Source organism: Erpetoichthys calabaricus, chromosome 3 (genome assembly GCF_900747795.2).
Source record: "Erpetoichthys calabaricus chromosome 3, fErpCal1.3, whole genome shotgun sequence".
NCBI lineage: Eukaryota > Metazoa > Chordata > Cladistia > Polypteriformes > Polypteridae > Erpetoichthys > Erpetoichthys calabaricus.
The window spans coordinates 35,017,747-35,042,208 of NC_041396.2; the positions used below are offsets into that span (position 1 = coordinate 35,017,747).

General features: G+C 43.7%; 1 protein-coding gene across 1 annotated transcript in view; it reads right to left on the minus strand.

Annotated features, from left to right (window-relative positions):
• plxna2 (plexin A2) overlaps window positions 1-24,462 on the minus strand; it is a 378,156-nt gene that overhangs the window by 54,792 nt on the left and 298,902 nt on the right. The window contains 4 exon segments of the mRNA XM_051924812.1: window positions 1,088-1,181; window positions 4,625-4,792; window positions 15,156-15,292; window positions 18,987-19,104. Coding sequence (XP_051780772.1) covers window positions 1,088-1,181; window positions 4,625-4,792; window positions 15,156-15,292; window positions 18,987-19,104 — 517 coding nt within the window.

The window sequence follows — 24,462 nt, forward strand, 5'->3', positions numbered from 1 at the left end:
CTTCAGCTGGGACCCTAACCATACAGAGTGGCTATGGAAGTGCTCTGGAAACTACAACGCTGGTAAATCTAGTCTCCACTGTGAATGACCTAAACTAGGTGCCTAATCCACCTCATCACATTTTTGAAACCAGGTCGCAGTGGCAGCAGGCCAAGCAGGTTAGTCCAGACCTCCTTGTCCCCAGCTACACATTCCACCTCTTCCTGGGAATTCCCCAGTGTTCCCAAGCCAGCCGAGAGATATAAACCATCCAGTATGCCCTGGGTCTGCCGCAGGGTCTCCACCCAGTGGAACATGCCCGGAGCAGATTTAGAGGGAGTCCCCCTGGAGGGGCATCCTTATGACATGCCCAAACCACCTCAACTGGCTCCTCTCAATCCAGAGCAGCAGCGACCCAGTCATGGAGAGTCAGCCCAACCAGCTTGCAAAGACACCTCATTTCTGTCGTTTGTAGTCATAACCTCATTCTTTCAGTCTTTACCCAATACTCTTGTCCATAGGCGAGGACTGGGATGTAGACTGACCATAAACTGAGTTTTGTCTTCAGATTCGGTTCCCACTCCCCCACCACAGGTGGGTACAGCGCCATCAGAACAGTTGCTGCACCTAACCCATGTGAGTTCAAATTCTCTAAAAAAAATAATTTGACTACCTGTATTGTAGCACAGAACTTGTAAAGCATGCTGGGAAAGTGCTCGGTAGAGAAAGGCACTATCAAATATTTACTGTAGGTTGGCTATACTAATAACTGCACCAAAGTGCCACCCAAACTCAACCTTGTTCAATTTATTTCTATATAGCTCCCTTCTAGGAAGATCATCTTAGACTAAAGTGTTACTCTGGGAGACCCCAGCTGGATAATGAATGCTGCTAAACAACAACCAGTGTGCTGTGATAAGCCTCCTTTACTTGACGTACTTTAAAGTCAACACAAGCTTGGGGAGAACAAGTAAACAAGTCTATCCGATATCCAAGTCTCAGATATTTCAAGCAACAGGACTAAAAAGTACACCATCATGGCGGTCCTGCAAACACATTCTAAAAGGAAAAGAAAGGGCCATCTAAGATGCACCTTGCATTTACTTACATTGACCGACTCATGCCCGTTGTACTTGATCCGGATCCGGGGCTCCTGGATGACGTCTAGATTCGTCCCAGTCACAGTCAGTGGGGTATGTCCACTGTGGAGTGAAACATAAAAGAATGGTTAAACTAAAGTATCCTCCCACCAAGCAGTTGTGACTTCTGCTCCCTAAATCTGCAATTATTGAGGAACTGAGAAGGTGGAAGAACAAGGAAATCTTAAAGGGATGAGGGGTAGAAAAGATTTTTAACAAAAGTGTTACACTCACAACCTCATGGGACAGCAGCCATTGGTGGCACAGGGTTGGGAGTTTGTTGAGTTTAACCTGAACGCCTCCCCCAGCCCCTATCACCCTCACACATTTCAGCTCTGTCAGGCGGTCATAATTCAACAGTTAGCCCCAGAGACTCAACAACCAACTGGCCAGGGAAAAAAGAAGAAGAGTTTCTGAGTAGACCTGAAACTGGCAACACACTCCATTCAGCTCCACAGCTGCCATATCTAAGCCTTTGTGCAGCTTGGTGCATTGAACTGACATCAAAGCTCAAGTACAAAAAAGCATGAAGGGGGTCTGTCTCCCGAGAGATACTAGCTTCGATTTTATTGTATTCTCATTTTATTAATCCCAGGGCAATACCCAGAATTTTTAATAAAAATGATATCTTCAGATTGCACTGTAGCTTTGAACAATACTTTCCTTTCATAGTGTGGTGGGTTGGTTAAGGCAGTCGTTCTCAAACTTTTTTTGCTTTCAGCAAACTGTAAAATGTAGGAGAGGTGTACCCCCGTTGGATTGGGTAGGGGGGTTTTGGGTCCCCCTTGGATATATCTCTGTGTAGCAGAGGTGTAGGGTTGAACTCCTAGGAGTTTCTCTCCATGTAAGAGTAGGGGGGTTTCGGAGTGGCCCACTTGAGGGTTCTCTTCTTCCATAACGTAAGCGGAGCACCTATCTGGCTCCTGCGACACACCCTGCCACCTTTTGTGGCACACTGTTTGAGAACTACTGGGTTCAACTTTTGGACTTGAAACCCCGAGGCTGTGGGTTCAAATCCCACTACTGACACTTTGTGACCCTGAGCAAGTCCCTTCACCTGTCTGTGATCCAAATGGAAAAACAAAAGAATTGTAATCAGTTGTATCTCCCAATTGTTGTAAGTTACTTTGAATAAAAAGGTCAGCCAAGTTAAAATAATAATAACAGACCCCCAAGCCGTGCTGTTTACATTCAGCCCATTTCTAAACTCAGGGCTGTGGGAAGCCTGAACTATGGGTGCAATGTATGGTGCCCACTCAAACATGTACTTACACTGGGGCCAATTTGGAGTTGCCCATTAATAAGATCTGTATGCCTTGGTTAAGGGGAATGAAATTAAAAAAACCTGGAGAAAAGCCACCTGGATGTGCTCATAATGTAGTATAATGGACAGACCAGCATCCCAGCTGCAATGGATGGGTATCCCTTACCGGGTGCGAGGCCATAGAGTGGATGGATGACCTTAATGGAGAAACAGAGGAAATGTGGGGCAGTAGGAGAATGCTTCCCATGCTCAGGTCATCCCCCCAGTACACTGGGTGGCAGCATTCCTTGTGGTGAGCCTCCTGTTTGGATGCCCGTAGGGCAGCATGGGAACTGTGGTTCCATAAAGGCTGCTGTGCTGGGTACTTTAGTGTCCACCAGGGGGAGCTGTCAGGAGATGAGTTTCCTGTTCCAGGGTGGCTTCGCTTGGCCTGGCAGTAGTTCCTGAGACACTGAAAGTATGCCTGGGTCAGGTTTAAAAGGGAGACCTCCATTTTCTCAGGGAGTTGGTGTTAGGAAAAGAGAAGGCAACACTTGTTTAGAAGTGCAGGAAGAAGAAGAGGAAGGACATGAAAAAAATAAAGGACAGATGGAGGAAAAAACCTGTACAAAGATATTTTGTGAAATTAAAATAGGCCCATTTGAACCTGGGAGTTGTGTCTGGGATTTTGGGGCTCAGTTACACATCCTAGTGTCCACAGTGGAAACTCCATACTGGGAGGGGAGTGCACTAGGAGTTGAACCTGGGCCACTGGAGCCAAGAGGTAACAAGTTACAAGCTACTTCTCCACACTTCCATCCCTGCTCAGGTTACATTTACATTTATTAAGCAGACACTTTTATTCAAATTCACTTATAAATTACAAATTTATTTCTCTCCAATGTGTGCACGCCCAGGTAAAGTGACTAACTTGCCAGCAGCCATACCACCTGCACTTCAAAACGGGTCACCCACCTGAAGATAAGCAAATTTGGGCTTGGCGACTACTTGGATGGGAGACCAACTGTTCAAAATTTTGGGTTGCTGCTGGAAGAGGTGTTGGTGAGGCCAGCAGGAGGCACTTACCCTGTGGTCTGAATGTGGAACGTCAGGCCTTCGGATGAGACATAAAAACAAGGCCTTGACTCTCTATGGTCATAAAAGATCCCTGGGCATCCTTCATAAAGAGTAGGGTGTGTCCTAAATTGCCCATCATGGTCTGGTCACTCTGATCCCTTAATCATCCCCTGTCCCTAATTATCTCTCTCACCCCTTCATCATCTAATAGCTAATGTGTGGTGAGCAAACTGGAGCAAAAATGGCTGTCGTCTCATCATCCGGGTTGGTGCTGTGCATTAGCGGCGGTTGAAGTGGCTCCCTGCTGTATGTAAAATGATTTGAATAGACAGAAAAGCACTATATAAAGGTAATTAATTATTATTATTAAACTGTTAAAGTGAATGGGTAGTAGGGATTGAACCTGCTACATTTTCTTTACAGCCCAGCACTTCCTGTACTTGTAAGTTTCATTCATTTCAATTCCTTTAAATATAGCGCCTTTCACAGCTGCCTTGATCAGAACATTGTGTATTCCCAGTCTCATTCCCAACCGCAGAATGCACTATACACACAAGCCCAGGGACATTTTCTGTCACAGCTTGCATGTCTTTGGTTGCCTAGGGGAGGTTCACACGGACGTAAATTGTTCCTGGCCAGATATGAACTTGACAGCACTGGTTTGAAGGGTATTCTAAGCAAAAATTAAGAAGCACGTCTTGACACAAAAGCTTGTGGGAACCTGAAGCAATTAAAGATTCATCTAGTGGGGAATCGGAAATAACGATCAAATGGATGAGATACTAAGACAGGCTATCTGTTGCTTAATCAAGTGTTCTTAATGATTTTCTCCTGCTTGTTCAAATATCCAAAATTCCTGTGAACTTCATTGCTCACTACACCTGCTACTCCACTGAGCTCCAGTTAACACTTTCTCCTCATATGTAACCAGTGTGACATAGTGGATAAGGTAATAGACTTCAAATTCTGAGGTTGTGGTGTTCTAACCCTGTTATTGACACTGCATGAACATAAGCAACAAATGACAAGTAACCAACTGGATCTCTCAAATGTTGCAAGTCACCTTGGATGAAGGCATCAGCCAAATAAGAAGTAAAGAAACAATAAATATCCTCTTATCATTATACCCCATCAGGCCTTCAAACAGTGTGGCGCTGGGACTTTCTCATCCCTCAGATGGACTCACCTCGCAATGCTCCACTCAGGCTCGATACGCACTACCATGGGGTCCTCAATGTACTCAAACTGCAGACTCTCCTCCACTTGAGCACGATCCACGCTCACCGTGATGCGCACTGGGCCAACGCCCGTCAGCGAAGGTGCAGAACAGCACACAATCTCAGTCAGTGTCCGTCTGGGAAGGAGACAGAGAGAAGACACGATGGTTAAAAGAGCAGGGTAAGTTTGAGCCCATCATGAACATGCTCATTAAGAATTGCTATAAGGTACAAGGTGATGGAAAACTGAATGTGCTCAAGCAGTACACATGAACGTTGATTGGAAAGGCAGATCTGGACTGACGAGAATGAAGAAACCAACAGACTAACCTGGATGTCTTCAATAGGAGTTGCTTCAGTTTGGGTTTAAGGTGTATCTGCACACACAAATCTTTGAGCCCCTTTTGGCATCATCTGGGACAAAGTGCTGCGCTTAGAAGTAAAAGTTCAGGGCAAAAGAAAGACACTGATAGGCACTGAGCCAGGCGGTGTACTCTCAGAAAACTGGGGGCAAATTCTAACTTAACAAGGTACAATCATCTAAGCACAAAGGGGCATCCAATAGTCCTTATGGAAGCCTCCCACCTTAGCTTTGCTTTTGAAGAGCTTCTTCTGGTTGTGGTGATGGTGCACAAAACAATAAGTGTATGAGCTTAGCGGATTCTTCCACTACATTCTAACCTCACAGAAGGAACTCATTTGAGTAGATGGATGATCTTAAGGTAGTCTGCGCATCACATTCTAGGCCAATCTAATGTGCTCATTAGATAGTTGGGATGATGGTATGAATCATTACAAGGAAACAATCACAAGACCGTGGGTTTGCATAATAACTAGACAGGATCCTGAAGTCACATTCCCAGCTGAACATGTTCTCACCTCAGTCGGGTGAATAAAGACACGTTCAAACATTGAATTTCATAAGCTTACAAGTACAGATCCTTAATGTATCTTTGGGGGTATGGCCAAAGATAAGTGCAGCCCATTTACACTAGGGTCACACTCCAAGTGCAATATGGCCATAACATGCTGTTGAAGTTCAAAAATACAACAAACTAGAATATAAGGATACATTCACAGTTGTCATCATCAGGTATGAAGGTGTGAGGTGGAACAATTGCATCTTAAGGTGAATGTTGTTCATCACATGATGCTTTATTCATGCTTATGAGACTACAGGGTGGAATAAATGTACGCTCACAAATGTCCTATGTTTTTGAAAAAATATATAATAGATGTGATGGTGTAAGATAGAAGAAGGCACTATATCCTGTGGCCACGTCCTAAACTGAATATGCCCAATTATAGCTGCTTCCAGTCCAGGAGGTAGGGTAGGGTAGATTTTCAAGTGGCAGGTTCACGTTATAAATTAATAAGAGGACTTCGTCAAGATGTGCATGAGGACTGCGAAGGAAGTAGGGTGTAGAAACTGACTGCATTCATTAGGGTCTGTTCTGAAGATAATAACCTTTCATAGAACAAGTGTAAAAATCTATAATGTGGCAGGAGTCAGGCTAGAAATGAGTAAACTGTTAAAAAGAGAAGTGCAGTTAACATGAAAGACATTTCCATCACAATGTGCTCATTAGGAGGTGCACTGTGGGAACCATTACAAGATTACAGCACTTTGGGGTTCAATCTCGAACTTGGTAAATGGTGTTGGGTGAATGTAATAGTGCAGAGCAGAGAAAGAGGAAGAGTGCAACCAACAAAACCTGGGGTCACACCTGAATCTAAATGAACTCATGAAGATCTGCGCCGGATTGAAAGAGATTTAATGAAGCGAAGGTAGACGGGAAATACAGTCAGCTGATCCTGGTATTTGAACTTCACTGCGCTCATTAAGAGCTGCTAGAGTGCTAAGATCTCCCAAAGTGGTGGCTGCTCCTATTATAGTGAGGACTGAAGGGAAATGGAAGGCAGCAGGTGCACTGAAACAGGCAGGGTCTCAGCTGCAACGTCATGTTCTTGTGGTAAGACTGACACATAACTCATTATGACACTGCCAGCAGGAAAGAGAGAAGAAAATGAACACAAGAGGAGATGCAGACTGCAGTCTGAGGAGGAAAGAATGAGCAAGACTCTGACCATGAAACGACAAAGAGCTTGGATGAGATGAGATGGGAGTAGGTTTTAGAATGGAGAGTCAATCGGGAGGAAATCTGGCAACTGAATTCCCACAGGGTTACGTTTTTTAATCCAGGGAGTCTATGTCTAGGATGTCTTCCCGAGTCAGTCCAACTTGTTTGCATGTGGGATAGCTGAAACACCAGCAAGAGAGGGACCCGGGAAATCATACTGGGAAGTTGCATTTAGGCTTTGGATATTGCTGGTGGTCTGACTAAGTACTCAAGCTTATCGCAGAGACCATCAGCAAGGGCATAAGGGGCAGTTCAATCCCCCACTGAAGCGAGTTGCCTTTGTCATAGAAGGAGAAGGCACTCCCAGGTTAGTCTGCTTTCCTTGGCATGACATTGGGTGTTGCAAGTTGACATGGAAAGGCAACTGAAATTCCATGCTCATATCATGAAGACCTCATTGTGGCCAGATATCATCTTGATTTAGGAAGCAACAAGACAAGTCAGTGTTCTGGAACTAACTGTTCCATAGGAATAAAGCATGGAGGAGGCTCAGGAGAGGAAAAATGTGAAAGACATGGAGCTGGTGGATAATTACTTCATGCAAGGGTGGAAGTCAAAGTGTATGCCCATTGAGGTGTGCTGCAGGGCCTTCACAGGCCAGTCCATAAGTAAGGCCTATAGAGTTCTGGGTATCATGAGGCTCCTGTGAAAAATATGGGGGCAGCAATGGAGGAAGCACACCACATAGATACAAGTCAAGGTGTGATCGGCCTTGGCTGGGTCATCTGAATGAGGCTACCTGATGTTCAAAGGACCCGAAACACCTGATGATTCCTGATAACATTGCTGATGATGTGTCCAAGTTTGTAATCTAAAAACAAAAGACAAAAGTGTACATCAGACCCTTAGGGATCTGCTGGCTCAAGCTGAGTCATGGAAAAATGAGTCCAATATTGTAGTTTATGAAGCTATTAGCTGCGCACAGACCAGTGTTACGATGTGGAAGAGTGCCCTGAGCTACAGAAAGGTTCATTCAGTGCTGGCCGGGGTCTTACATGGCAGGAAGGTTGTAAAAAAAACCAAAAAAAAAAGAAAAAACAAAATTGCAACTATGAAGGGGTAACATTCCCTCTGCCTTACCACAGCAACTCTTATACCTGCTGTTTCATGCTGTACCACTTCAAACGGTCCTGAGCAGTGGTGGCACCCCTGGCTGTGCTAATCACCTCAACCATAGCTCTGCAGGCTACGAGCGGCCAGGAGCAGCTGTCCACCACAGGTCGTGATTGTTGTTGCCCAAACTCCGCCAGCTCTTGTTTGCACAGTTGTGGATTCCAGATCGTTTTTATGAATTTTTTTTTTCCTTCCCAAGCGGATTAACTCATTTCATTGGCATTGGAATGACTGAACCCAAATAAAATGGATTTGCCCAGCACCGCCACTCTCTGTAGACCCAGCTTGCTGCCTGACATGAGCGCTCCTATGATCAGCTAATTAGTTTTCTCTCTCAGCCTCCATACCCATCACAATGCATAGCCCCCGCATATGCCGTAATACTCCCCCCACCCCCCCGACTTCCAATCTTCTGGTCAGGCAAAGGAGTGAAAATAGAAAGCTGTAATTATCCTGTATCTCATTAAAACTGTTTCATCTAATCAACCTCCCAGCATTATAGCAAGCCTTCAGCAGCCTGTCTTTAAAAAGGAAATAAAGAAGAAGAGGGTAGAAAAAAAAAAAAGCATTATGTCCGCTGCGCCGCCCTGCCCTGCACAGGCTCCATGCTTAAAGTCTGTCTTTATTAAAGGAATGATGGAAACCTTATTAGATTTACACGAGTTATTGACATCGCTCTGCTGCCTGGAAATCTATTAACCTCACGTAAGATTTTATCCCTGAAGGTAACGAGCTCCCCGGAAACAGGATAAAGAATTAAAGAAGGGAACAGGAAAAAAAAAGGGGGGGGGGAAGACTGTCATTTATATTTTCTTTGGAGTAAAAACCATCTGGGCTAAGTAAAAAAAAATAATTAAAAAGAGGTTTTAACCAGCATGTGGGTAAAGGCGAGGCTGTTACAATAGAGCTCAATCGCCCATAGAGCAGTAAAAAAAAATAATAAATAAATAAAAAGGCTTCACTTTGACAGATCACGTAGAGGGTTAATTGATTGACGTGAGGCTCAATTGTAGGAAATGACTTTGTCACAAAAGATAGTCGATCTCCACTCCATTAACATATCGACATTCTCACCTGGTATCTGCTGCACTTCATTTTCTTGTCCCGAGTCATCCTCGCCTTTGTCTGTCTTTGCCTTTATGATGCTCTGTCTAATATTTCAAGCTTTCTGCATATTCATACCGTTTATCTTTTCTAGTACGTGTAGGTGATAGCTAAATAGTAAAGCTACAGAGAACCCAACTGCTGACAGCATGCATACACATCCACCCATTTTCCAACCTGCTGAATACGAACACAAGGTCACGGGGGTCTGCCACAGCCAATCCCAGCCAACACAGGGCACAAGGTAGGAACCAACCTGGGCAGGGTGCCAACCCAAAGCAGGACACACACACACAAACATGCGCCAAGCACACACTAGGGACAATTTAGAATCGCCAATGCACCTGACCTGCATGTCTTTGGACTGTGGGAGGAAACTGGAGCGCCCGGAGGAAACCCACACAGACACAGGGAGAACATGCAAACTCCATGCAGGAAGGACCCGGTTAAGCAAACCCAGGTCTCCTTACTGCGAGGCCGCAGCGCTACCACTGCGCCACCATGCCGCCCGCATGAATAAACACATAAGACTCATTCAAGGGGATACACACTGCAGTTATATTGGAGCGAATGCGGACAGGGGAATATTTTATTAATCAACTCACCATGAATGAGATGAGTTTAGATGTCTATTCTAAGCACTGCAACAGCAATTCACACATCAAACAGTGAATGAACCGGTTCCATCTGATGGGAAGAAACAACTGTTGTTGGCTTCAGATAAGCCACCATGGGGGGCTGGACAACTAAAGGTGATTAAATAACCATCTCTTGAGAAAGACAACTCTTTCTTGGAAGATTAACCCAAGCTGAGTTTAGCCTTTGGTCCATTTTCAGGGAAATGACTGTCTGACTACACACCTGGTTTAACGTTTTCTGACATCAAAGTTAAGCCTCTTACGTCAGCTGCGCATTTACAAGAGTCACAGACTCGTGCCTCACTCCATCATACAACTCTTGATCTGCAATACTTTACGTACTGTATTTGGATCACATTCTTTATTTTCAGTCGGTGCTCCAGAACTGGTCCGTTAACTTACCTCAGGCTGTGCAACAGCATTTAAGTAGGCTGGAACCCAAGGGCAATAAATATGGTAGATTCTAGGGCAATCCCCCAAACTCAAGACGGTCTTCTTAGTCATTAACCACCATGTACTACACATATGTAATTATATGATTTATGTTACTGCATGTAATTTAGACTTATTTAGGTGCCATCAACTCAGGTTTGAGTCCTAGTAACTTGATGAAATTAAACATCTAAAAAGAACACAATTTTGTGCTAGTCTGGTGAAGACCTCCAGTGTCATCCCCATCGTCAAAGTGTCCAGCCATCTGGTTGCAGGTCCTTCATTCTTTCCAAACATGATGTCCTTCTCCCGTGATCTCTCTCGTTTGACGATATGACCAAAATAAGACAGTTGTAACTTCACCATTTGGGCTCTGAGCAACTTAACCTGTTGGATCTCTTCCAAAATCGATTTGTTAGTTCATATGGCAGCCCACAACACGCATAGACTCCTTCTCAAGCACCAAAGTTCAAACAAGTCAATCTTCTCTCTGTCTTGCTTCTTTATTGTCCAGCTTTCACATCTGTACTTGACCACTGAGAAAATGAGTATGTGGACAAGTCTGAGGTTTGTTTCGAGGGTTATTTCCTTGCCTTTGAATACTTTGTTGAGCAAGTCCAGGAGATAGTTAGTTAACAAATTGCTAATTACTGTAAACCACACCTCATCTCTGGCTCAGCTATCGAGTGTATTAATCCTGAAAAGGCATCACATGTAGGAAACGCAGCCACTGAGGTTTATAATCTGAATATGATAATTGATGATTATTCTGTTTATAGCTAGGCCGTGACTTAAATGTAACACACGTTAGGTTAAGCTGCCTAGCCTCTGAGGTGTATTCTGAACACACGCTAAGGCACGTCTGAAAAAATGTTGCAAAGTGGGAATGCTTTCAAAAATAACACCATAAATATTTTTGTATTGATCAATAACCTACTAGATAAGTGCAGTAAATAGAAAAAAAGCACATACATGAAATCAATATTTGGTGCTTTGCCTTCCCTTAGGTCCACTGTCTTGAAGTTGCTGAAGGTCTTTTCATGGTTGGTTGCTCATGGCTGCAGTCTTTGGCTGTCTTAATTGACTAGCTCGATGATGTTGGGATCAGGGGTCCATTGACCATACCATCTGCTGCAGGATTCCCTGTTCATATTTTTACAGCAGATTGTTTTTTTTATAATTTTGGTTGTATTGTTTGGGGTCATTGTCATGCTGCAAACTGAAGTTGCAGCCAATCAGACACCTCCCTGATGAATAAGAATCTGCCTGTGCTTCTCAGCCGTGAGGGTCCCATTAATTTTGATCAAATCGCCAACTCAGTTTGTTGGAAATGCAGAGTCAAACCTGCAAGGAACCTCCAATATGCTTCACTCTTGCCTGGAGATATCCATCCATGTTCCAGTGTCCATGTGGACAAACTGCCTTCTGTTAAAGTCTAACCTTTCAAATGAGTCCATAGCACCTGCTGCCATTTTTCTGCACCCCAGTCATTTTGTTTTCATTCATAGATGAGTCATTTGGCTTTACTTTCACCGCAGAGGAATGGCTTTTTGGTTACCACTTTTCCATGAAGACCACTTTTCTGGACTGTAGATGGCTGTAGCGGGGTCTCAGTGGTTTCTGCCAGTTATGAGCTGACAGTGGTGTCAGACATCTTCCAGTTCTAAGGAGAAGTAAGCTTAATGTATTTCTTGTTTGCCTCACTGAGTTTCCATGGCTGCCTACTGTGTTTCCGTTTCCTCATCCTTGCCTATTTGTTTCTGCTTCTGTAGAAGAGCTTGGACAGCACATCTGGAAACAAAATTTCTGTTTGGGAGAGACCTTGATGATGCTGGAATGACCACCTTGTGCCTTGTGGAACTTGAGCCGGACACAGGCAGGCAGACACGTTTAAATTACCCCACACACGTTTATTGTGGTCTTCCATTTTTACAATTCAGCTCACAAACCCCAATACCACAAAGTTCTGGCCAACACACAATGCCTTTTCTTCAGGCCGCCTTCTTCTCTCCTCCAGAGACCTCGTCCTCTCTTCTCTCCCGACTCAAGTCATTGTATGAAGGGAGGCGACCCCTTTTATAAGCACCCGGATGTGCTCCAGGTGTGTTCCGGCAATCTCCCACTGACACGCTCCAGTGTGGCGGAAGTGCCAGCTGCATCCCCAGAAGCACTCCGGGTGTCCCTGCTCGTCTTCCCCCCAGCACTTCCGGGTGTGGTGGAAGTGCTGAGGTCCAGGGTCCTCCAGGTATTGGGGTGCCTCCTGGCGGTGACCACGGGCCCCTACAGGGTTGAGCTTCCCAACTCCGTACCCGTGGCCCCCAAAGGGACCAGTGCGGTCACCCCTCATGGTCTGGAGGAGGCACAAGCCCTCCTCCGGTCTTCTTTGGTGTCCCGGCTGGGTACCACCCCCATCCGGGTACCACAGCCTTTATCGCTTTGCTCACTTCTGTCACGATGTAAGGTTTACAAGTTAAACTGCCATATCTGCCACAATCTCACCCTGTTAGTCTGGCTGTCCACTGTCCAGATTTTTCTTTCAGGTCATCACTTTGGCTCAACCTACACATGATGTCGTTGATCACTAGCACTGGGCTGTGTGCCTTCAAAGATCTCACTTAATTTCAGGGGAAAGTACTCCATTACTATGATAGTTTCATTCTTTAAGGACATTCAAATATCTTATTGCATTGCTTCAATCTTTGCAAAAGGAACATAAAATACACTCTTTTTGTATCGATGCTTTGAGCCAGAAGATACTAAATAACCATCTAAGATGTCTGCACAGTACTGCATGTACATAAAAACTCCACTCTTAGATCACAGTCCAGTAAAGCAAACACAGCAGTACAGTCTTGGTCCTGGTGCAATCTTGCATTCCCCCATTTCATAATCATTTAAAGAACATCAAGGCTTTGTCAGCAGCCATAAGACATGCACTTCAGAAGAGGTCATCCACCTGAAGCTAAGCATGTTCAGACCAGACAAGTACTTGGAGGGGTGACCAATCGGGAAAAGCTTGGTTTTGGTCGAAGTCTCTTTGGGGGGGCGCTTACCCTGTGTTCTGAATGTGGATCTCAATGTCCCATTGTGGTTATAGGTAGATGGCATTGTCCTTCAGATGAGCCGTAAAACTGAGGTCCTGACCATTTATGGTCATAAAAGATACCTGGCCGTCCTTAAGAGTAGGGTGTAACCTAATGTCCTGGCTAAACTGCCCACCATGGCCTAGTCATTCTGGGCCCCTGATCATCCCTTGTGTCTAACTGGCTCTCTCTCCCACCCCTTCACCAGCTAGTATGTGGTGAGCGTACTGGTACAAAAATGGCTACCATCACATCATCCAGGTGGATGCTACACATTAGTGGGGAATGTACTGGCTCCCCACTCACTGAAGTGCTTTGAATGGTAAGAAAAGAACTGAATAAATGTAAAGAATTATTATTACTAAGGCTTTTAAACACCTCTGTTAAGAGTAGATCCATCCATCCATCCATTTTCCAACCCGCTGAATCTGAACACAGGGTCATGGGGGTCTGCTGGAGCCAATCCCAGCCAACACAGGGCACAAGGCAGGAACCAATCCTGGGCAGGGTGCCAACCCACCGCAGGACACACACAAACACACCCAGCACACACTAGGGACAATTTAGAATCGCCAATCCACCTAACCTGCATGTCTTTGGACTGTGGGAGGAAACCCACGCAGACACGGGGAGAACATGCAAACTCCACACAGGGAGGACCCGGGAAGCAAACCCGGGTCTCCTAAATGCGAGGCAGCACTGCAACCACTGCGCCACCGTGCCGCCCGTTAAGAGTAGATGTTTAATTATATTAATTATGTTTTCCAACCTGCAGTGGGTTGGCGCCATACCCGGGGTTTGTTCCTACCTTGTGCCCTGTGTTGGCTGGGATTGGCTCCAACAGACCCCTGTGACCCTGTGTTTGGATTCAGCGGGTTGGAAAATGGATGGATGTTTTCCAACAGTCTTGTAATTTACTGACTTTAAAAGATCTCATGTCAGCATGTATTACATCAAGCTGTAAAGAGGCTGTAAGACCAGGAGGCAGGAATTAGCAGCGGATATCCTCCCTGCCTTGAACCCGGGGCTACTGGTACAACTTCTTGAATCCTTCAGCTCTGCCCAGAAGAATGCATTAAATATGTAGCGACTATGATAATGATAACAGTTATTAAAGTCCTATGCTGAATGCCTTTTAAAGAAAATGAGTGACCTTTCGATATCAAATATGTAGGAAAGAGAGACACAAATTTCCATTTGAAAAATGTTGTGTTCACTTGCAATTTTGCAAAGTTTGTGTAGAGTTAGGAGTCACATACATGTTTCAATTTACGGCATGACATTGGTCGATAAGACATCTAACCAAAATATTAGTGTTCTTATATTGAGGCTTGAAGGATAAACAGAAAATATCAAACCTTAAATGAGTTTCTTGTATACATTTTTTATAGAAACAAAATGTGGCTTTGGTGAAAATGTATTTTTCATCTGTTACAATATTATTTTTACTTTCTACACTTTCTCTCTTAGAGAGCCCAACAAAAGAGTATCTGTTTTAGTTTGCATGTTTTATTTGGGGTTGCACACGCGCATTTGAAAGAAAGTGCCTGCACTATACAAATTGCTCTCTTCTTTGTATTGTAGATTGGAAAAACCCCGCTATGCCATGGGGGTAAAAAGATGGATGGAATGCTGACAAACCTGTCAGCACATTACGCTAATTTTCTCTTTCTAGTCTTCACCCGACTACCTTGGATTTCTAGTTTGGCATCTTAATGTGCACAGGTTACCGTCTGCTACCTGCCTTTCCACCTCCACAGGGTATCCTGCCCCAACACAAAAGGAGCTGTATGTAGAACATGAGATGAAGGTGAAACCCCCTACCCTGACCCCAACCCTTCTACCTGTGCCACACCCACTGCAGGCCACGCACAGCATGGAGCTGAGGAGGACAGCTTAGATGTTTATAAAGTAACTAATTTGTAATTCAAATTGAGAAACCTTACACACAATACACCTCAAAGTGTGAGAACAGTGGCGCTCACTTACTCGTAAAACTCGCAGGTCTGATTTCCAAAGAGAACAGAAACACTGCTGCCTGCACCCAGATTTTGTCCAAAAATGGTAACTTTTGTTCCTCCAGACTCCGGTCCTCGACTGGGAGACAGACCTTCCACTGATGGACCCTGCAAGAAAAAGAGAAGTAGATATGTGAGCTTCTAGCTATGAGCAAAAAGAAAGAAAGCAGATTCACAAGACTCGAGGTGCCATCAGAGCAGCCCTGTACTCAACAATCAAACAGGGCAATGCTGGGTTGAAAACACTTTTTAATTAAGTTTACCTTATTAATAATAAGTTTACCTTATGATTTTATTATGGTAGAGTTTTGGGGTGACCCTCTCTTAAACCAGAGATACTTGTATTCCCCCGCCCAGATTCTTTGTTACGTAGACCCCCACATATGTCCTCCGCCACTGCTCTTGTTCTCTTATCTTTGCACTCTCCTGGGCTAGAAGGAGACACAGCCCACAGGCCACAATACATTTGAACCTGAGACTACAGACTGAGTTCACCCAGAACTGACTGCTACTGTGCTTCACTTCTCCTATGAGATGAACGTCTCCACTTTTCTGTACACCTCATAAAGCAAAATAGAGCAAACAAGACAAGCAAGGGCAGAAGGAAAAAATGTCGATTCCATTGGTGTCCAACTCTGATCCTGGGGTACCTTAGCGGCTGCAGATTTTCATTCTAACCATTTTCTTAATTACTGACCAGTTTTGCTGCAGATTAACTACTTTTGCCTTAACTTTATTTGACTTGCTGTTTAAGACTCAGACCCCTTAATTATTTCCTTTTTCCTTAATTAATGGGCAGAGTGGTGGCTCTGAGGCTAAGGATTTGCACTTGGCAATCGGAAGGTTGCCGGTTTGAATCCCATAAAATGCCAAAAAGTGACTCTACACTGTTGGGCCCTTGAGCAAGGCTGCAATTGTCCCTTCACGTCGGCCCTCCAACCTGCAATGAAAAACCTGGGGGTTGGTGGTGCAATTGGCACTCCAGCCACCATAAAAAAACCTCACATTGGTTCCATTCCATCTGAACTAGTGTGGTGCTGAGGTGTCACCTGTCGCATGTCTGCACTTGGGTCTTAATCTGGGTTCCTGAGTTGGTTTGTCATGTGGTGGGTGCGACAATGCGCTGTATCAGCGTGTGCTCCTAACCTCTCTCTTAATTAGCAGACAAACAATAATGAGATACGAAATGAGCCAACACTTGAGCAGCACACAATATCTGAAAACAAGGAAAGGTGAAGGTCTCAGGTGAAGGTCATTGGCAGTTTTAGAAATGACTGCTGTGGCAGAATAAGAGCAGCAACAGGCCATGGTTTAATTAACAATAAGGATAAGATTCCAATTAAGAAACTGCTTGGAGTGAAATTGGTGTGAGTTTGAGGTCCCCACTTAGCTGTTCACTTCACATGTCAACTCAGTAAACCAAGGCTTAAAAAATAGGACAATTATAATGAAGGGAAAAGAAGAAATTGATCACCGATTAGGAAGGTGGCAGGAAGGAAAACCCATAGCCACTGTGGACCTCCAGGATCAGAGCTGGACATTTGTGTCAATTCTTATAGTCTTTAATATTCTTAAACATGTCCAAAAGTGGAAAAAAAGAAAACTGGATGATGGCAAATCTTCTTCTTATATAATAAGCTACCGTGGCTGTCCGTTTGTCTGTCCAGGATTTTAAATCATCTGTAGCTCACAAACCGTTTGAGGTATTGACCTGAAATCTGGTACACATATACTACGTGACGTCTACTATCCGCGTACGGGGTGATGATTGACCCCCATGGTCAAAGGTCAATCCAGGAAGGTTTAAGGTCAAAAATCAAATAACTTGTAGCCTGAAATTTGGTACACCTGTACTACGCTGAAACTCTGCACTACAGAGATTTGGAATTATTACTCTTTTTATTTTATTTTATTGTGGATTCAACTCTCAGAAGCGGGCAGCAGGGCGGATGTGCGGTACATGCGTATGGGCGCCATTCTCATCCCTACCACCTTTGCCGTCACTTCCCCTACCTCTTCATATCTTAAATCATTCTTGATGCAGATTGAAGACTTAAGTGCTACAATTAAGTGAAAAATTAAGAAAAATGTACTAAGTAATTGCAACACAAACACTGACTTAATCAGTTTTAATGTGAAAAGATGCTGACGGAAGAAAAGAAGAAGCGGGCCGCTAGGGTGGAGAAAAGAAGAGCTGCTCAGAAAGCAGTAAGTGCATCAAATGAATGCCAACCGTACACAAAAGGAAAGCCAAGTGTGTGCCATTACTGGTCTCCAGTAATACAACTTGGCAATTTCAGGAGTGGTCACGATGCTGGCAGAAACACAATGGGTGTCGCCGTTGAGTCTGCTAAGGTGACACTGCTGCGTTTCATGGTGTGAGTCTTCTTGGTGACTGCGTTTTACTCTTTACCATACTTTCACTTTAAGCTGCTGACTTGTTAAAACTTGTCAGAATCAAGGTGAACACCCCTAGCCCCTCTCTGTCCAATGTCATTTTCACAGACCATATCAGCACATGGGGCGTGCATAGAGCAAAATATTCATTGGTTCTTAGTGTGTCAGTTTTTACAAAATAGAGCAATATGGCAAGCAAGGACAGCAGGGAAGAACGTTTATTCCATGTCCAGTTTACCATTAAAAGTTCTGACCAGTGGCAGGCTTCATTTTTACCAGTTTGACTTTTTGTCTGCTAGTTCTACTAACACTTCTTCTTTCTGTGGTTAGTCAGAGATAAGAAGCTCAACTAAAAAAAATACATTGTGAAAGTCACAATTGCGGTTTCCTCCGGGTGCTCCGGTTTCCTCCCACAGCCCAAAGACATGCAGGTTAGGTGGATTGGCGATTCTAAATTGTTCCTAGTATGTGCTTGGTGTGTGGGTGTGTTTGTGTGTGTCCCGCGGTGGGTTGGCACCCTGCCCGGGATTGGTTCCTGCCTTGTGCCCTGTGTTGGCTGGGATTGGCTCCAGCAGACCCCCGTGACCCTGTGTTCGGATTCAGCGGGTTGGAAAATGGATGGATGGAAGTCACAGTTGCTATGCTGCACTTATCGTTCAGAAAATGTTTATAACAAACAACTTAGAATAAACAAAAGATATTTTTGAACTTGGATAGGCTGTTGGGAATTAGGAGCAGCAGTAGGGTCTTCAATGCACCCTGTCCTGCATTTTCCTTACAAAGCAAGCAAGAATACGACTCCAACTCCCATAGCACACCATCCTTCTCGATTGTTGAATTCCGAAGTGTGTGTGATAATGATTGTTTGTTTAACTACATACAAATTCTTTGGGGACTACGAACAATATGCAGAATAAACTGTAGGACTCCATGGGTTTCAAAGCCTTCTGCAGTCAGCTCTCATGACAATCTCCACAGAAAACATTGCAGAGTGGGGCAAAGTTCACGACAATTTGTGGGTGGTTTATTGCACAAGTAGGCAGAAAGTTTCCTTTCTAATTACAGCTAATGGCGAAGGAACTAGTAATTACACACAAATTACCTGCAGCCATTCAAAAGGTAAGCCGTGTTTCTCTGCAGATGTCACATATCCAGATGCTGCACGAGATGACCTTTATTTTTATTCCAGTCACTGCACTTTTATGTTTTTCTCCTTTACATCTTTTCTTTATTTTACACTGAAAACAAAATACACAACCTCCAGCTACAGTCTGTCTCCCAGGATGTCACTAGGGAGGGAGCCTCATGAAGAAAGCTTTAACTAAGTTAACGGGTTGCACTTTCAGACATGGACACACATAGCATACCGTTTACCTGCTCGAGGTCTGGGAGTAGGTGTACTCACCACAAAGGTGTACAGCTGCACCGATCGGGCTTTCAGTTCTGGTTTGCATTCCCCAATGCAGAGCTGCACAGGGCCAGAATGGAAATGTGGCTGGGCTTGGTCCATCTCACATACGATCCTGGAAGACAGAGAACAAGAAAGACAAGGAGGACAAAGGATGAGATACCAAGTTGTGAAACATGTCTGAGAAAGATGGACAAAACACACTTCAGACGGCTGGTCCTTGTGACAATAAAAATTAGACCGGAGAAGCTAAATCTTCAGGGGGATAGGGACAAAAAGACTGGGTAGAAATTTAGACTGGCATAGCAAAAGACACGATAGCTGACAAAGCAGCCATCCATGCAAATGCCCAAGCTTTGTGAAGCTGATAACACTTTTATCTGCTGAAGGTGGGTAGATAGGAATAACGGGTAGTGTCTTACTGTTGTGTAGTGTGAAGTGGGACTGTTTTCTTCACGATATCTGCCTGGATGTCTCCCCTGATGTTTGGTTTAAGCATGCACCTCAATGACTGTTAATCTAGACTAGGGTTTATCAACCACTAAGTGGTAACCCACTGCTGCCGGTGGGTCTCAAGTTGCTATTGCTTATATTGGTTGTGGGTCATGGTGGGTCATGAAGGGTAGCTGCTGTGATGATGGCACTTCTTCCCTCTCCTGTTCTAACGATCACTCTTGATTGACCAAGGGGGACCACGGCTTTCATAATCATACTCGAATTACACAGGGGAAAACTGTGACAATCCCACTCAATTTACCAAGGATGGATCAAACACGATTCACCAGGGGGACCACACCCCTCTCTGAAACGCAAACACATGGGAAATAGTGGATCACAACACCAAAAAGGTTGAGAAACACTGATCTAGAACACCTGAACAGCAGCTGATTATTACCCATGATTCCACGATTGCTCTCTCATCTCATCATCTAAGGACTGAGGCATTCATCTTGTTGGACGCTTTACTACAACCCCCAATCCCCTAATAAGTTGGGTATTTGGGTTTTAAAAAATTTGTCTTCAAAAGGAAAGCCTGTCCATTGGCATGGAGCTGCTGAATGACCAAATGAGATGGGGCTCATCCTGTAAGAAGCATTTGTGTCTACAGTATAAACTCACAATTAGAAAAATCACAAATCAGAGTAGGGGACATTGTCAGTAGTGCTGCTATGTCACAGATCCTTCATTCTGGGTTTAAATCTTAAGTCTAGTAAATGTTTGAGTTGATGTTGCACCTTCTCTCTCCGTCTGTGTGGCATTTGATCCGCATTCCTAAAGATGTGCAACTCAGAATGTACAAGGGGGCCTGTCCTGGACTGTTTTGTGATTTGTACCCAATGCTGCTGGGATGAATTTGAATAGGCAGATTTGAGAATGTAATGTTATGTTACAAAATCAGACATGGGGAGGCAGGGAGCCTGGAGGGTTTGATGGCCAGTTAGCATCTGGGCTAAATTTTATGGACATGTAGCAAAGGAAGAACTGGTAGGATTGTAAACCCATTTGACCCACTCCTTTGGCTGACACATAGATACTAAAATTTAAATTAGGCACCACTGAGCAGTAAGGGGACTAATTGTGAAAAGGGGGCCATACATCACTTATTTAGAGAAGGAACACCTGGAATCAGACCAAATAAAAAAATTATAGGCATATAAAGCAGCCTTAAAGAGAAGCCAGCCACCCAGTGGTAATATGGCAGACATGCTAGAAATACAGCGTGGTGAAAAGCTATTTGTTTCATTTCTCATTTCCTCGGCTATTACAAATTTCTGAGGCTGATCATATTCAGGTTTTCACCTAAAATTGAATATGATTTAAAGCACATTTGACTGATGAAATAGCATTTTTTTAACATATGTAAATTTACTAAATGAACAAAGTTATCTCACACCTTACAAAAATAAAAATGGTTGCACCATCTTAAGTGGCAATGACTGCTAACTGATATCAGTCATTCACAGCCAGGTGGAGGAATTTTATTCCATTCATCCCAGCAGAAACACTGGTAGGTTTTCAAAGATGAAGTGCTTGTTTCAGATCCTACCATAGCATCTCTTTTGGGTTTAGGCCTGGACATTCATTAAGCTAGGCCAGAGGTGTCCAGCTTTGATCCAGGAGGCCCACAGTGGCAGCAGGTTTTCATTCTAACCACTTTCTGAATTAGGGACCCGTTTTTGCTGCTAATTAACTTCTTTTGCCTTAATTATAACTGAATTGCTATTTAGGACTCAAACTTCCTTAATTGTTACTTTTTTCTTAAATGGGCAGGAAAACCATAGTGAATTAAAATGAGCCAATACATGACCAGCTAAACAGTGTCCATCATATAATATCTCGCAATAAATTAAGGTGCTTTTAGAAAAAAGAAAAGCAACAGGTTTGGAAATATCTTCTCTGGCAGAGTCAGCATATCACCAAGCCATGGAATTTAATAACGGGTTTAATTAACAACAAGAACCAACTTCTAATAAAGATACGAGCTGCAGTGAAACTGGTTGGAGTTTGTAGTCCCAACTTACTGGTTATCTGGTGGCTCCTGTCACATCTCATTTTTGTTTAGTTGAAAATTTGAGTAAAAAAGAAGCAATTCAGAGGAACAAGGCAGTTAAAACGAATAGAAAAGAAGTCAAATAACAGCAGGAATTGGTCACTGATTAAGAAAGTGGTAGGAAGGAAAATCTACAGCCACTGTGGACCTCCAGGATCAGAGTCAGACACCTCTGGGCTTGTGTAAAACGTTAATTTTCTTTCTTTTCAGCCATTGTGATATGGACTTGCTTTGTGTCCTGAGCCAACTATGCTTCACCTTCACTGCTTTATAATTTTCCCATACAGTGAAGAATTCATGATTCCTTATTCACAGCCTGAAGCAGCAAAGCATCATCCCACCATCACACTGCCACCACCTTGTTTGACTGCTGTTATGATGTTCTTATGGTGGAACGCTGGACCTAATGGGAACCATGTTGTTCTAAAGTTCCACTTTGTTGGTATCTGTTCATAAACCCTATTCTCCCAAAACGCTTGGGTATCATGCTTCTTGGCAAGTGAGAGATAAACATTCTCTTTTGCCACTCTTCAATGATGCCCAGCTTCACCCAGCATCTTTATGATTGTGAACTCAGGAACACTGACCTTTACTAATGCAACAGTAGCCTGCAGTTCTCTGGATTTTTTTGGATGCTTTTTGACTTCTGTGATGGTGTCTTTGGAGTTGCTCCTTATAACATTCACTGTACATTCCATTTGGAAATGATGCCTCTTGTAATGCCCTAGCGACATCTGTAATTGGGTGACGGCGAGTCGTGAATTACAATCGAAGTGAATGAGAATGGGTCGCAAACTGTTTGCAGAAAGGCTAACGATGGGTCACTACTTGCTTCCATGAAGTAAAACCCCCCTGGCTATTCTTCAAGGGAACAAGGATGATGGTTAATGGGGGTTCTCCAAGGGGGATGAGTGACATCCGGAGGGGAAGGCATGGTTTTGGGTCATGAAGAAAACAACAGGTAAAACTGGCTCATGGGAAAAAAAACTTTAAGAACCACTGTCCTGGAGTCCTAGATTCTTAGAAATGGCCGTGCAGTCTTTTCTAGACTGATATCAAAGACTTGTTTTTTCTTCTCTTTTCAGGAATTTAATTTGATGATGAAATTATTGGACATACATGCTGAATCTTTATGCTGGCAACCTATCTTCGATGGTAAAAAGTGAGGTTTAAGCAGCTGTGTTCATTCAGGTGACTCTACTGATGCCTTTAATTAAGCTGATTTAAGCTGGGGCAGTTACTTTTTCACACAATGCCAGGTGGTGTTAGATAACTTTGTTCAACAGACAAATGAAACAAGTTAAATAAAAAACAACATGCTATTTGTTCACTCGACTTCTCTTTAATATTAGACTTGAAAACATTCAGTGTTAAAAAAAAAATTGCAGTAACAGAGGGAAATCATGAAAAAGTGCAAATACTTCTTCAAGGCATTGTAAATGGGTAGTGGACAAAATTAAGTAAGTGCCACTTAGCAAGACGTCTGCTCCTGCCCGCCAGATTTCTAATTTTCTGCTGAGGTTTTTTTTTTTTTAGTAGCAGCAGCTACAGCACAATAAATGAATTCACTCCGGTAGAGGCCCGCTTGGATTAAACTGCTGTCAGAGAAGTGCTCCGCTAACAAATTGTCCCCTACAGCTCATGCCATGCAATGCATTTCAATTAGGAAGGTACCCCCAGTATGTCCACTATAGGGTCCCATCCAACCAGTAAAGAGGTAAAGATAATGACATGGAGCAGACACCAATGTCATGGCCTTAACCTTTTCCTCCGTTGCCAAACCCCTCTTTCCTAGTGATAGGTATGCTGCTGCCAACAATCAAGAGGCTTGAACATAAGAAGAGCCTGACTGTATCGCTGTTAACAGAGACGGAGGAGGCAGCAAGTGCCACCCATGAAACTTACAATGAAGGTTCAATCAGCTATGATGCTCTGATGTTTCATTGTCTGTTGCCACCAGGGACTTTAGGGCAATGCAAAACAAAGTCAGACATTCCAGATTCCACAGCCAAAGTCAAACACCAAGGCCTTATTATTATTTAAAAAGACGGAAAGCACAACATAGAACCAGCCAGCAAAGCCCAGGGCAATGGCATAAGCTGCCAAGCATGTGTGGGTAAAGTGTTACAGCCTGTTTTTCTTCAGCCACTTCCTACTCTCTTCCCACTGCTCTTACAGAGAATAAAGGGGGCACCAACTTGGGCAATGTATGTACAGTAGTCCTTACAGGTATAGACTTTATGTCTTCTTTCAGTCTTTATTCATTGAACAAAAAAGAGCACAAGAAATCCGACAAACCGGAGGAGAACATTCAGTCCATCAAGCTCATTTGTTTTGCAAATAGCTAAACTGTCACACTGTCTCATCCAGATTAACCATGAAAGGTTGTCAAGGTTTCTGCTTCAACTCCATGCCCTGGTAGTTTGTTCCAGATACACACACAACTCCTTGCATAAAGAACTCCTTCCTTTCCACTGGTGTCCTCAAGTACGTGATTCACCGTTAAGTTTAATGAATTCTGCTGGATCTTCTTTATCAGTGCCTTTCAGGATTTCAAAGACCTGCATTAGGTCTCCACACAGTCTCCTCTGCCCGAGTCTAAACAGGCTTAATTCTCCGAGTCTGTCACAGTACGACATGTCCTTAAGTCCTGGTTGCTTTCCTCTGCAATTTTCAAGTGCTGCTATGTCATTTTTGAAGAGCAGTGACCAGAAATGCACACATATACTCCAGATGTGGTCTCACCAGTGCAATAGCCTGAGCCTCCCTCGATTTATACTCAATACTTTTTACAATGCAACCTAATAATTTATTTGACTTTTGAATCACTTAGATGATGAAAATTCTGTATCAACATAAATCCTTTTCATAGGTTGCTTCCTGTAGGATGGTGTCTTCCATCTTGTATTTATAACTGATGTT